Source organism: Triturus cristatus, chromosome 6 (assembly GCF_964204655.1).
Source record: "Triturus cristatus chromosome 6, aTriCri1.1, whole genome shotgun sequence".
Taxonomy (NCBI): domain Eukaryota; kingdom Metazoa; phylum Chordata; class Amphibia; order Caudata; family Salamandridae; genus Triturus; species Triturus cristatus.
The window spans coordinates 961,737,875-961,753,726 of record NC_140589.1 but is presented as its reverse complement, the minus strand read 5'-3'; the positions used below and the strand labels follow the sequence as shown (position 1 = coordinate 961,753,726).

Sequence of the window (15,852 nt, the reverse complement as noted above, 5' to 3'; positions counted from 1 at the left end):
TTTTGACTTTTCCCTTTGAGCTATTTTAGGTAAATGCAATTGCTTCATTGGGCCCAATCCAAAAGGTGCAAAGAATGGGATAATAGAGACTGGACAACTGTCAAAAAGCTGGTTTCGACTCCTGTATATCGAAAGGTATTTCCAATCTATATAAATTGCTGGGTGTGCATCAGCCATTCAAACATAAGTATACGGAGGCATGGGGAACCTAATTTGTAAGTGGTCTTGACAGCACTTGTTTACCTCGTCACAAAGCGGAACATTCTTTTAGAAGTCGTGAAAAGGAGTAGCTACATAATTTGCAAGGAGAGAAAAACATAATAATATCCCCATACAACCATATTTAACACTGACATTAATCTGATCTTCAAAATGACATCTTCTAGGTAGTAGAACCCTGCCAGCAATAGGTGAACCTAGCTCTTTCAGTTCAGACAATTTAAACAAGTCTTATATTACACAGTATCAATGAAAAACACATGATAAATACCACAAATTCAATGACTCGGTTATGGATCTTTTGACTGGGTGTTCATAAATAATTTTGAGTATGATAAGGAAGGTCTAAGGCTCAATCTGTGTTTGACATCTTTCAGTAATAATTGCTACATTATCAGTCAGCAAATGCATTAAAGGATTTAAGTGCAGCCAATCACTGAAGACTTTAAGAAGTAATTTGAAGGCTAAAGGTAAGGGAGGGGAACATAAAAGAATGATTCTACGTTTCCGTAGCGCAGATAATGCGACAGCATAAAATGCAATAATCGTGTAGTCTAGGTTGGCATATAATATTGAATGCAATACCCAGACTGGTGAGGCTTAAAAGGGTAAGGTTGGTAATGCAGAATAATATATGATATGTAAGAGTGATTAATGCAGCGTGGCGTCATTGTTTTACTTTTAAGCATTTTTTGCACCCAATACTCAGTTCATAGTCTTTGGGCACCTGGTGCATCGCAATGGAGGCAGGTAGATGCATGGCATGCAAAGCATAGCAAGTGGGAACATTCAGAAGTCATGGTGTTAAAAGAACAAATGTTTGTGGAATAGGAGATGAGGACTTTATTTTAGTGCAACTTCCTTACCATAATCCTTCGGTTGTACTGTCGTTTTGTGCTCGCCATGGTTTGCTTGCATAAATTGCCTCCCCATTAACTCCAAGCCAGTCGCCCATCTGCCTTAGCCGCTCTTCAAAAATGGGGATGATGTGCCCTTCATGGGTAGGTCCAATATTCATCAAAAGGTTTCCACCACAGGATACTGTCTCCACCAGTGTCTGAAACAATTACAGTGCATAATTAACGGTTTTCATATGACAATTTCTTTCATTTAAAATAACTATCAACATTTACACTAACAAACTTACCAGATGTATTTATTGCTTCTCCATCTAACATAAATGTTGCCAGTGTTAGTATACTCCAGGAGAGATATAGAAAGAGTACGTTCAGGAAAAACTATCTTGATGACGATTCCATTACTCTTAGTTGTATCTCCCTTTCTTTTACAGCCAGTTGGGAAATGCCTATAATCCAGTGGGTGAGACCACCAAAAGTAATACAACGATGATCTGATTCCATCAAAGCAGAAATAGTTTTAAAGTAAAAGTTAAGAATCCTGTAAATATCTAGGTAGTAAAATGTTTACTCAGCCAAGGAAAAATAAGTTCTTGGAAGAAAAAAACACAACATCTGCTTATTGGTTAAAAGGGAATGTAGGAACGTGCCTCTTTTGGTTAGCCCCCCACTTTTTGATGGATGTCTGATGCAATTAAAACCTAAGTGCACTGAGTCCTTGCTAACCAGGTTCCCAGGGCCAGAATATATTTCCCTAAAACTGTACCACGATTGGCACAACTTCTGTTTCCTTGTAAGCCCCAGTAAATGGTATCCCTGGTACCCAGGGCATGGGGACAGAAGGAGATTCCCTAGGTACCCCTGACCCGGATCAGGCGGTGCTTCTATCGCAGGCCACGTGTCCAGGTGCAGGATAAACCAAAGAGTTGACATGACACGAATTCTTGTGTGTCATGCCACCCTGCACTGAATAAGATATAGGTAAGCCACCCCTACTGCAGGTCTTTAGCCCTAAGGCAGGGTGCTATCAGCTGATAGGCTCCCTATGTGGGGGCCTTTCAAAATGAGCAGATGGGTCCCTACAATATCCAGTCCATTCTGGGTGTTTTAAGTAAACAAGGAAGCCATAAAGAGTACATGGGCTGGATACTCGTCAACATGAGTTTCCTAGAGCTTCACTGATTTATAAGATGTCTGGTATGAAACATCTTGTCTTAATAAATCCTTGATGATGCCAGTACTGGATGTATTAATATATTCACAAAGGAGACCCTGCTAGAGGGTACCCTGACACCTACCAAACACTGGTGTTGTCCCGGTCTGGTTTCAGACAGCCTGTCATTGCCAGACATGTTTCTGGATCCCTGGGTAGAGAGACAGAGCTCTCCGGGTCCAAAGACAACGCCTGCCCTGGGCGGAAGTGGTCTCACCTTCCCCCCCTGCAGAATCTGCCTCAGCAGAAGCAGGAACTTCAAAAGGCCATGCCACCTTTGAAACCTGCCCCTGCTGTTAGAAGCAGATGGTTACCCTTCAGTCCAGCTCCACTTTTGGCTGGAGAACTGGTGGGAAAATTAGGTAAAGTAGGAGGTGGGTTCACCCAGTACATCCCCTCAGGTGGGGCAGATAGATTTCACTTTTCACTAGCCACCATCTTGAGTATGGGGATAGTAGCCAATTAGGAGTCAGGATATGTCCACTCTCCACTTGGGGTGAGTATAAAGTGGGTGGAGGGACCCTACAGGTAGGCATCCCATTGGCTACTACCTGGCCTCCTCTAAAAACGCCCCTACATTCAGTATTTTAGGCGGCACCCCAGGAACCGACAGACACAAGAAAACGACAGAAGAAGGCCGCTGCGGTTCAAGAACTGATATCATTTTCAGAAGAAAGTGTCACAAACCCCTGCGGCTGCCAAGGACTCAACCTTTGCAACCTGCTGTCTCTCCTGAAACCTGCGAGGCCTCCAAGCAACCCCAGACACCTTTGCCTTCTGCAAATTGCCAAGAACCTCCCTTTGGGCTAGAGTCTCTAGTCCCCGGTGTGTGCTGGCAAAGAAACCACCATGGTTGAGGACTGGCACACTCTGTGTTAATGCAACTCATCACTGAAGGTTGCAGCAACCAAGGATTGTGGGTTCACCAGTCCGGTGGAAGCGACCCCTGCATGCCTCAATCAACTCGAGGGATCCTCTTGACATAACGATTGACGCTGGAAACAGCTCTGTTCCTGTGAACCCGTACCCTATTTCCAGTGGTTCAACGGCATGAAGCAACAATGTTGGTACAACCGCCATCTCTTATCCTGTGACAGACCTAAGCATGCCCAATCATTTTTTCAGGAGCCAGGCTCTCACTGTCCACAATGGAAACGAGGAGTGGATAATCCTCTCGCCCTTCTCTTTTAAGAGATCAGCAATCTAAGGACATTCCAACATGTTGTTTGAGAGACGAAAAGATCTGAAAAAATGATCTGTCTCAGTCAAAATGGAGGACTCAGGATCATCTCCACATTTCTGGGTGTATTAATTCCTTAAGAGTCCTGTGGATGTTCGAAATAAGAGCAAAGACATAAAGGAAACTTTCTTACTGATGGAGAAGAGCATCCCTTAGGCATTTTTTCCCACTCCGAGGTAAGTTGTAACAAGCATTAAAAATGCAACAGGTCTCGTCTTAGTCAAAGTTAGAGCATTTTATTTAGCAAATGGTGTTTCTTAGTAGAAGTGTTTTTATTATTGTGTTAGCATTTCTCAAGGTACATAATATGCATATTTATGCATGCATTTAGAGGTTTCGTTATTTAGATATGCAGATGTATTGTATGTGTATATATGTGCATATATATGTTGGTCTATATATGTATCTAGGTATATAATAGCATAGTGTGCATACATATATAAAGATCAAATTGCCTCCTTGGTCAATTAACTTGTATTCACCCACGACTCCCACCCAGCAGCGTGCATGCAGAAATATGAATGCCCACAAACCACTGGTATAATTGGCGTAAGCAGCTTTTGAAGTGATTACCAATGCAGTGACGATAGCAACTAAAATCTATGTAAATGTGAAGTTTTTATATGACGCCTCGTGGTGTGCATTTCTTATATTCTACTTTATTTAAAATTTTCACAATGCTTATAAAATACACCCGCACTCAATACATTTCACCGTGTGCAACCAGGAAGCAGCAAGGAGAGAACACTGGATATGCATGTTTACTCCAACATGCCACTGACAGCATTTCAACCCTACAAAATGCCTACTTTAGAACCAGCACCCCTCCATTTAATAATGCGTATTATCTTCAGGGAGTGACGGAAAGATTCCTGCTTGGTACCATAAACATCATAATACCCGTGAACTCACTTTTCAACCATGACAAAAACGATCCAGGCGACCAGTTCAAAGCAAGACAATTTGGGAGCAGGTTAAACGCTGAGAAGGGCATTCACACGTCCCCACAGGGACAGAGAGAGCCAAACGTGAGCTCATTTTTTCCATCTTGTGTTTTTCACCCTGTGTATGTATACACTGACCACAGAACATTAAGGCAAATTTGTGTCCAGCAATTCTGCTTAAGGAGTCACTGGCCTCGGTCCCCAAGAGAAAAAAAAAAAAAATCACACGCTCAGAGAGACCCAAACGTGAGCTCATTTTTTCCATCTTGTGTTATTCACCCTGTGTATGTATACAAAAAAAATAGAGCTGGTTTAATCAGAGGCAGCCCCCGTTCACCCCCACCCCCTTTTACCCCCGGCGCACACACACTAGCCATCTCTCTCATACTGAATACAGACATATGCGTACCCCAAATGTGAGCAGTGCACATCTGAAAAAAAGCTGAAATGCCCATAACGGCAGCCACAGACAGAAGATTTTTCAGCGTTCAGGAAGCACGTCCAACATAAAACGCCAACAGCATGCACTCTGCTAATGCCCCGTCAAGAAAAGTCAATAACCCCGCTAACCCCCTACAAAAATCACTGATCGTAGGGGAGGGGCCATACATTTGGTGGGAGCAGGGCTGCCAAACATAACTGGATATGCCCCAGCCCCACCAGCCGGTTGACGGTTCGCTGCAGTCAGTCTGGACATCTGATGGGGACTGGCTCTGTAGCGCCTCGCAGAATTACACACTGGAACGCCCATGTGCCGGTCACATGACCCCCCCTCCTGCAGTCTGCTACTTGCATTAGGGCTCCTCACTGAGCCGCAGACGCCCCCGCCTCCCCCTTCTACAATGTGTGGAGAGCTACAAGTATAGCTCGAGCTATCTAGGCGCTATACAGCCAGGCATTACGGTGTTTTTCTGGGTTGTTTTCGCATTGCTGTGTGCTTCAGTGTGTCATCTTTTGATTTCGTCATTAGGGCAAAGTGAAACTTCAGGGAAGAGAGACCCAGAGGAAGGGGCGTGGGGCAGGGGGTTCAAGAAACACAGCAGGCGTCCTTTATCATGACAAGTGTTTACATACCTGCGGGCAGTATGGAAATATTGAGTGAGACGCAGGTTTCTTCGGCCCCGTCCGATGCAAATAGCGGAATGGCGGTCTCTGGGGCACAGACAAGGGACAGGTCCCTCGAATGAGGGGGAGCTGCAGAACTATGCTAATTCACCACTAGTACTTTTTGCATTCCAGAGTAGCGTGCTGCTCGTCGAAAAGCACTTGGACCCCTCATCATGGGTAGTAAGCGTTATCTAAATGCAATTACAATGACGTAGTGCGGTGTGTTGGTGGCTTCAAGGAGCCGCTCTGGGCGCGGCCCTCAAAGACAAGGCTGGGAGCCAAGTGGGAACCATGACAGGGCACTCTGAGGTTACAGTGACAAGGAAAACCCGGGGTTAAGCTGAACCAGTCAGCCACTGTTTATTTTTGCATCGCGCTTTCACTTTAAAGTGCGATACAAAAATAAACATGCGGCCTGCTTTCCTTCTGTCGTAAGCAATCTCTTGTCTTTATGGGGCCATGTGTTCAAACACATGGCCCCATAAAGATAAGAAACCTTTTGCGACGCACTGAAGGCAGATGAGCCAGTCCAAGTGGGATGGCTCAAAAAGCCAAAAGTGAACGTCACAAAGAGCTCTTTCCCAATGGCTGGCCACCGTTAGCATAAACGGTGACGCCGGAAAATGGGAAAGAGGGGCGGGGCTTAAAGCCCTTTACAGAAAATACCCCAAAACATTCAATCACGCCAGCGAGACTGCGCATGTGAGCAGCCCACACCAGCAGAGACCTAAAAATGAGGCAAAAGTGATTTGCATGTGTTGCTAACAGATCGATCTGAGGAAACACACCATTGAAAACTAAACAGAAGTGTGTGGCATAATCTGCAACAGGTGTCCACTTGAATGTTGCCAATCCTTTTCAGAGAAGAAATCATGGGAACAATGCGGTTTTTAATCCCCCAGTCCATAGCTGCTCAGCCAGTTGATAAAAGGAATGAACCTTGGGCCTGATGTACAAAGCATTTTTCTGGTCGCACCCGGTTCAGTTCACATAATCTGGCTATTTGCGACTGGAAAAATGCTTTTTTAAATGTACAAAATGCAAAACGCAATTCAGTAACTTGTTGCATTTGCGATTCGGTATTTGGAAAGGGCGTGTTTAGAGTGTCCCTTCCAAATCGGTATGGCATGTATTACTATTTTGTGACCGAATACCAGTCACAGAACAGTAATACTTTACCAGCAGCATAAAACTGGTGGTAACCCATTCAAAAAGAGGAAGCGTTCCCCAAGGGACCCCTTCCCGTTTGGGAATGTAAATAATAATATTTTTTTTAAGAGCGGTCAGTGGTCCCACAGATTGCTGCCTACTCCTAAAAAAAAATGAAACATCAAGGATTCATTTTTCTTTTTTACACACATCCGGTTTTCCTTTAAGGAAAATGGGATACATTTGAAAAAAATTATTGATTTATTAAAAAGTAAATCACAGACATGGTGGTCTGCTGACCTCAACAGGCTAACATCCCTGTGATGGCTGTGATTTCTAATGGTTTGCAAACTGCGACCTACATCATTAATATTCACGAGGTAGGTCAATTTGTAACCCACAAGGAAAACTTACATGAAACTCAATGAGATTCATACATTAAGAATACCGATTCGGAGAGAATCGCAATTAGGAAATTGGTATTTCTAATGTCTGTACATCTGACCCAAGTTTGCCTGTGGGAACTCTGACCAATTTTTATCGTCAGAAGTGGAAGAAAAGATTTCAGCCACAAGAAGATGGCTTTCAACTCCATATGGGTTGCAGCAAGTGACATTTCCTCGGCTGATCAGGGGTGTATCTCAATGATGCAACCTGTGCAATGGTACAGCACCCCATGGGCGTGAGGGTCCCAGCATGCCTTGCACAGGCTGCAGTTTATTTACCAGACTGCCTGTTCAAGTTTTGATTTTGTGAGTACCTGGCCTTGGTCTACATTTACTCTTCCCTGGGAGGGAGGTGGACATTGGGACGGTCAGTGTAGCAAAGCAGTGCATCCGAGACACACGGCAGACTGTTTTTTTGGGAAACTGAGAAACCTGAGAGGCATGGATGAATTAATGGGGCAAAATAGATATGAAGAAAAAAAGAAAGTGAGAGAAAGCAAAAGCAAGAAAGAAGCAAAAAGACAGAGGAGAACTCAAAGGGGATGAGACAGGGCAGAAGCCAATAAAAGGGAAGGAAGGAACACAATACAGAGAAAAGGCAAGAAAAAGAAAGAAAAAAGGTGATAAAGCAAAGGAGAAGGAAAGAAGTTCAGGAGTGGGGAAAAAAGAAGGAAAGCAGTGGATGTAAAGAAAAAGACAATAGCGAGAAGGGAGAAAGCTGACAGAGGAGAAAGAAATTAGGCCTGAAGGTGAGAAGCAAAAGATGCAAACTAGGAAAAAGATATAGAAGAAAGATGACATACAGAGGAGACATAAAAAAACGAGGGTAATAAAAAGGACACAGGAGATACAAAGGAGAGAGCATGAAAGAAATGCTAAGATGGGGGGAAAAGCCCAAGAAGATAGGAGGGAGAGATTACAGAAATAGAGAAATGAGAGTAGATAGAAAATAAGAGAGAAGATAGCAAGTAGAGAAAACAGAAGGAATGAAGGGGTGGGAGAGGAATGGAGAAAGAAATAAAAGACCAGAAATATTTGAACGCTATAGATAGGTGGGGAGAGGAAGAAAGGAATGATATATGGAGGAGAGGTGAAGAGGGGAAGTTAAATCCAGAGACTACGGGGGCAGAAATGAAGAGGGCAGGAAAGAAAGAGAGAGAAAAACCAAGCTATGGAGTTGAAAGAAGGGAGAAGATGGAAAAGGGATGCAAGAGCAGCAGAGAAAGAGAAGAAAATGTAAGGCAGAGAAAGGCGAGTGGTAGCAAGGAGATGAAATAGTGAGAAAAAAGAGCAGAAGATAAGGATGAGAGATGGAGAAAGAGAAATGAGAATAGAACCAGCAAGAGGGGATAGAGAGGAGAAAAAGAGGACAGAACTAAGGATACTCTAAAGACAGGAGGAATGAAATGGAGAGAGAGAGAGGAAGACAAAATATATAGTGTAAAAGAAAGGGAAGTGGGGTATAAAGAGGGGCAGAAGATTAAATGGTTGTTGGGGAGAGAGAAGGGAAGGGCTCAAAAGAGATGAAAGAGGGAAGTGAAGAGAGGGAAAAGCAAGAAAAATGACTAGGTAAAGGGTCCAAGGACATGAGAAGACAAAATGAGAAAGGGGAAGGAGAGAGACACAATAGAAGTTGACAAGGAGGAGAGAATGAGAAAGAAAGTAAAAAGATGAGAGAGGGGTGGAGATGGAAAGGGGCAGTACAAGAAGTTCAGAGACTTGCATTCAGAATCTTAGTTATCATCAGTTCAGTAGTGGCTGTACCGCTGGTTCACAAGGGTGTGAGGGAACTTCTGCGCACCAAATATGGCTACCTTTTAACACTGACCGGTGGTTGGGCAGGAGGGCCTAGTTTTGTTTCTTGAATTAGGGCCCATGACACCACCCTTGCTACTACACTGGGACTGACTGGTTTCAATGGCTGCTCAGGTCACATCAGTGAGCTGCCAAGTCATACCAAGAGTTAGACTTCATTGTTATCCAAGTGATTGGCGTCTGGAGAAGTGCACCTTTGGGGAGAGTCTTCTCCAGAAGTCACTACAAGAGCAAGACAACCTCATTATTAAAATGATGATCTACTTAGACTCTTATTATGAATGTGAGTCCAATGTATAGCCAGATAAGTTATGCAGCTCTCCTGGTCAGTTCATCAAGAAAAACTACATATATGAAGGAGGTCCTAGGGATATTAGTCTCTTAAACCAACAGGACAGTGTCTGACTCCTTGAAGAAAATGTATGATTATTTCAAAGACTCCACTCTCTCATAGAATATAAGCCATCCATAGAGAACTACTGATTTTGGCTGTAATGAAATGGAGTTTGTGACAAGAGACTATCTAGGACTTTGTGATAGAAATCAAGATCAATATTGCACACCTACTAATGGTTCTTGGCTATGTCTTCTAGGGAGAGATCTTGCAGCCAGTTGTCAAAGTAAGAGTTCAACTGAACTCCTACATGAGAAGACCAGATGCTATTACAGAGAGCATAATGGCTAAAACACCCGAGCAGAGTTGAGGCTCAATAAAATTATTCTGGACTAACATTGCTGACCTCTAATACCAAATGGACTCCCAAAGCTTTTTCTTGATTCGGTCTCCCAGTAGGCAGCTGTAGATCACTCTATGTAAAATTTGATCTTGAGTAGCTCTATGGAACTGTGTCTTCTCAAACAACAAACGTGCTCTTCACAAAGATGTAGTCCGTTTGGAGGCGGGACAATAGGGCACTGTACCCCTTGCAACCATCATGTTTTGTATGCTTATAACAAACATGTGTTATCATTTAAATACGACTGGCAGCTAATCTTTGAGCCGGCTTTATTTTGCACTCGTCAGTAAATGTGCTTTATCATGCCTAGTTTTAGGTTATTGAGCAACATCTGAGCTATTCAGTGTCCTATACTGCCAGGTTCTCTGGATACTCTTAAGGTTGTTCCTTTACACTCCTGGGTAGACCTTAGCATATATCCAAGATCTTTACTTCATTGATCACTGGGTTACTCCCCTTCTGCTCCTACCTAGACCTCATGAAGCACCTATTTAACCTACTATCATAACTGTGGTCACTATTGGGTTGCACCATATCATTTATGGACTCATATTGCTACCTTATCTGCATTTATGGAAAGTTGTTACCCTGTTTCTCCTGAGTAGATTACATTTAGCAAATATTTCAGTGAATGATTACATTACTCATAAGGGTGCTAACCTTTAATTCCTAGTTAAAGCCCACAGACGACCAACAATATTAGTTCACATGCACTTTGTCTGGGTTGTTCTTCGGTCACTCATTGATGAACGCTATTTAACATTTAGCATAGTGGATTAATTGATTCCTTCTACATTTCACTCACCTGCCACTCTAGGAAAGTAGACACATTTTCTCTTTTGTTGACTGCCTAACTAATCAGTAGTAGCGTCATTTCCAGAGCCCAGCTCCCACCAACCCATTTAGAAACTTTTCTTTCCAATACATTGGACAGACTCTCTTCCAAACTTCTCATACCAAGACCTAAGCTATACAGGAGGGGGTGGGGGTGGGGGGGAGACACACTGATGGCCTATCAGCAAATGTTCTCCATTACACTGTAGAAAGCGCAGTCCATGATATTTTCAGTAACTCACAAATAAGGAAGTGTTCGCCATCATTTGCCACGGCAAGTACCGATATTTTTGTGCATTCTTGGACACATGTTTTGAAGTGATTGCCCATCTTCTCCTGGAAGTAGCAGTCCAGACAGGTGGATGTTTCAAATGCTACTTGTATTTTACCGGCCTGAGATCTAAGCTCCACATGTGGTTTTTAGAAGTGAAGCATGCGCCTCCTAGGGTGGTCACCAAAGCACTAAACTTAATAGCAGGCGATATCAAAAGGACAATCAACCAGCAATGCAGGAGGTTCCTGAAAGAGTAACTTTTGCCACCTCAGAGTTAAGACTAGTGTCGGATGTTGCAATCATGCACATGTAAAGATTGAAAAAACAACATCCAAAATGTTGTTTGGATAATACCATTCCTCTTAAAAAGCCTTTTTTGTTTTGAAATACGTTGACAAGCTTTTAGGACAGATGATTTGCCAAAGTTTAAGTGCAACTAATAATTTCATAGAAATTGTAAGTTGAATTCCATAATTGACTAGGTCTTTAACACCCACAGTCAGGAAAACGATTTTGATTAGTTTTGCACAGATAGAAAGAACACTTGTGCATTTCTACACTTATTAAAATGCAAGGAGGTGTGTGGTCAAGGAGTAACAGCTGTTTATCTTCTTATTTTCCTTAAGTCGATACCAAATTCCGGTAAGAGTTCGGACCTCAGATATTGCATAACAAGTGGTTCCTGGCAGTGTAGCTCCTGCCACTCAAGAGATAAGAAGCACCCTCTAATTCCAATAATTAGACTCTCCACTGGACCAACTCATAATAAAGAATACATTTTGTCTTGGTAGTTAAGCTTCTGATGGTTCAGCCACACAATTAACAGAAACTCCAACTGGCTGGTAAATTATAAAGTATACAAGTGTTCTTAGAAAATGAGCTTCAGCCGCTGCAGAGTAAAACATGTTGTTCTGGTACAAATAACAGAAACCTTCATCCAACTGATATACAACAAAATTACAAAAAGCATTGATAGCTGAGCATCTGTCGCTTCAGAGCTAAATTAACTAAACATTCCAGGACTCTGCACCCCACAAGACTGACCCTATAAAAGGACACAAGTGATTCTGAAAGTTGACCACCCACCACTCCAACCTTAGCACTACATTCTATAAGCAAAAAACCACCCATGCTTGTAGTAAGCTCAACTTGCTACCCTTTTCTAACATTCCAGAACCATATAATATTTCTACTACCATAATCTGAGCATTCTTGAGTAAGAAAAGATAAGTAGTTGAACATCCAGACACAAAACACCAAAATGTGCTGCAACCATGCTTACCACACACTTTCAATGGGAAACTATCTCCAACCTAGTTTATCACTTTTTCTATACATTCATACTCACCATCTGCCTCCCCTTCTGCGCCACTTAAAATTCTTTCTTTTTCATTCCAGCTATCCCTACCAATTCCTCTACCAACATCCGTTTTCTCCAAACACATCCATTGATCTCTTCAAAACAAACTTTATCTACCACTAACCAATGTCTTTTATACTCTTCTCCCCTACCTTCTTTCTTACCTTCTCACCAATCTAATTCATTACCCACTACCATCCCTTCCATCACCACCACAAACTTTTCACATGCTTTCAGCACTGACTCAATTCTAATACCGACTTGCCTCCTCCTTTTGCCACCTACACCTGCGCAAACTGATACTAAGTTTTAAAAACCGTCTTGTTAGCCCATTGGAGGCGAAGGTCTTCATGGGAGACCTCACTGACCGGAAGATCTCTCGAATTTACCAATCCCTGGTCACTCATTGCTCCCCCACGCTCAGAGGCTTCAGAGTGCTTGGGAGGAAGATGTGGGCGCATTGGGGGAGGAGGATTGGACTGAGGTCTTAGCAGCCCCGCGGGGGGCGGCAATAGCGATGCGCCTTTGGCTGGTGCAGTTCAAGTACCTACATAGGGTCCACTTCACCAGAGTGTGTTTGTGGAAGGCAGGGCTGATCGCCTCCTCCATGTGCCTTAGCTGTAATCGGGAGGAGGGCAAATTTATTCACATGGTCTGGAGCTGTCCATCTCTTAGTCGCTTTTGGAGTGGGGTATATTCCTGCCTCTTGGAGGTTCTGGGATGGGAGCTAACCCGCACGCCGCAGCTGGCCCTATTGCATGTTATGGAGGATGTAGGGGGTAATATCTATATACGACATCTCCTACAATTGGGCTTTACACTGGCGAAAAGGGATATTGCCAGGGCATGGAAGGCATCTAGGGCCCCATCAGTGGCCGCATGGAAGAATGGGCTGGACTTCTGCATGGGGCTAGAACAACCCATTTTCATTGCTAGGGGGTGTCCGTGCAAACACTACAAAGTTTGGAAGCGGTGGGCAGACTATCGGGGTCTGATGTTGGACTCGCCACCGGTGGTAGAGGCACATTTGTCGGAATGATACACACGTGTACTATTAGACCATGGGGGCGGGTTGTGGGAGGGATCGGAGGGGCTAGCATTTCCTGCTGTGTCATTAAGTGGTGGACAGGTTTATGTGGAATTGGCGCGATTTGGGGGGTGGGAGGGGAAGTGGGAGGGTTGTTAATATGTGTTTGGTTATTAAATGCAAAAGTCAAAGTCATTATCACTGTATGGTTGAATTGTGCAGTTGTCTCTGGGGTGCAGAGCCCTGCAATATATGTGCAACTTGACAAATAAAATTTGTTTTAAAAAAACACCGTCTTGGTCCTATGCCCTATTTCCATTTGTTTACAATTCCATGTTTCTCCACTTCTGCAGCCTTCTCCTTCTGCTTCCCTATCCTGTTTCTTTATACTATTTGCTCTTCATCTCTTGTAACCATTTGTCTTTATTCCATTATTAAACTAAATCTACTACTAGTTTCTTAACCATGCTCTCCAGGCATCTCTCCACCACATCTCACAACCCCTGCAAAATGTCTACATAACAAACTTGAGTTAGACAATGACGCTGTATACCCCAATTAGAAAGACAAAGAGGATTAATTCCACTAGCACACTTCCCCTTAACATTAATCAATTCCAAGAAATATGCGATAATGTGTCAGATGAACCAGCTATATTTGGAGACAGTAGGAGCCACTGTAAAACACTAGTGTGTATATGGGACGGAAAAAAACCACCTACACTTTTGTGGCATGCCTCATCGCAGCCTAACTCGTCCTACCCTGATAAGGTGATACTATCAGGGTGTACTCAACCTCAGTGTGAAGGAGTTCAAGATAAATGCTACTGAATAAATAGAGGATCCAGAGTACTTTTAAAACCACTCTGTGTATACTCAGAGGGATTCTATTAATTTAAGGGTACATAGGGCAGGATTCAAATTTAGAAAAGGGATGAAACAATGAGAGTTTATGCCTCAGTCATCCTATCAAGTGCCAATATGTTTCAGCCCTTGCAACAGCCCATAAATAACCTTGGGCTTTCATCAGGATGGACAGGATCCCCAACTCTAATATCACATGTACGTGTATCATGTATAAAGGTACGAGTCAATTTTTTACCTTATCTATAGGGATAGTAAGTAGGTGATGTTTAACCATTAAACCTGCTTAATCACGGTATCCACTGAGGCATGCATAATACCCACATAACAAGCAGACCTCTATTGTCTCGTAACAAATTAGTTAAACACTTGGGAATCCACACAGTATTAGAGATTGGGATCCTGTCCACCCTGATGGAAGCCAGAGACCCTTTATGGGCTGTTGCAAGGGCCGAAACACGTTGGCACCTGATAGAATGACTGAGACAAACTCATTTTAGGGTGGCTTTTCTAAATTGTTATTCTGCTCTGTGTGCCCTTAAGTAAAAGGGAAAGCTTTGGGTATACATAGAGGCAGTGTTAACAATATTCTGGATCCCTTATTTATCCAGGAACATTTATCTTTAACTCTCTCACACGGAGGTTGAGGGCACCCTGATTGTATCATACCAGACTGGTATGCGTTAACTTATGATAAAGCCTGCTACAAAAGTGTGGTTAAGTCTTTCTCATGCTATATTTACAATAGTGTTTTCTAAGGCCCCTACTGTCTCCAAACATATCCGGTTTATCTGACAAACTATCACCTTCTTTGTGTGGTTAGACAATGCCCCTCCCTGCTCGCCCTTTCCTCACCTTTCCCCACCTTTTTATATTTCACCTAAATGTGAATGTCTGAACATGTATTAACAGATACCTGTCTCAAGCTCTGACCTGTTTATTGCAGACACCTGGTCAATTGATGATGCAGCACATATTCTACACAAAGTAGGTTTTAATATACCTTTCCAGATACACTCACATACAGAGATCTACCCATTATCTAGAAAACTTTCCTCCCACAAAATTAATCTAAGTTCCAGAATGCAATCTCTATTTTTCCAATGCTCACCAAATTTCCATTCTCATTCCTTTGGATATACAGACCTCCCCCCACACAACCCTACATTTGCTGAGACCTTCCTGTATTTCATTTCTGAGATCACCTTACAGAATCCCAATCTCTGCATTTCGAGGCACCTCTGCACCTGCAGACCAAATGCACCCTCACTAACCTGGGATCTATTCACTTCCAACAGTTGCTCTCTGGTCCTACTCATAGAGGCGGACACATATGTTCTGCAAAAATTGATCCTCAAAACATCATTCTGGCAACTAAAATCCAACATGTGACGTGTACTTACCTCGATGTGATTCACCGCAACTTCTCTATTCTGTCATCATTGAAAACTGCTATGCCATATACAACATAAGAGCCACCTTGGGAGAAAAAAAAACTTGACGTGTCCACCCTCAACTCTAAACCACCCATATTCTTACACACCAACCTGATGACAACAATTCAGCATTTCCATCTGGGGATTACATCCACCCATGGCCACTAAAGCTCCCTTCAAATACTCAATGCCATCAAAATCCTCGCTGGTTGACCTTTGAACTAAAATCTGTAAAAACAAAAGTGTTCTTGAAAGACATTAAAGGGAAATTTAACCCAATACTGAAAAACAGGTGCTGCAAAACCATTTCAGAATGTATAAAGTCACTATC

At 42.9% G+C, this 15,852-nt stretch overlaps 1 protein-coding gene across 2 annotated transcripts in view; it reads right to left on the bottom strand.

Moving 5' to 3' along the window:
* The window catches only part of FUCA2 (alpha-L-fucosidase 2), a 230,955-nt gene that overhangs the window by 115,789 nt on the left and 99,314 nt on the right, over positions 1-15,852 (bottom strand). For both annotated transcript variants that reach the window (XM_085611664.1, XM_085611665.1), the window contains exon 5: positions 1,086-1,276. In XM_085611664.1, coding sequence (XP_085467790.1) covers positions 1,086-1,276 — 191 coding nt within the window. The remainder of the gene's footprint in view (positions 1-1,085; positions 1,277-15,852) is intronic.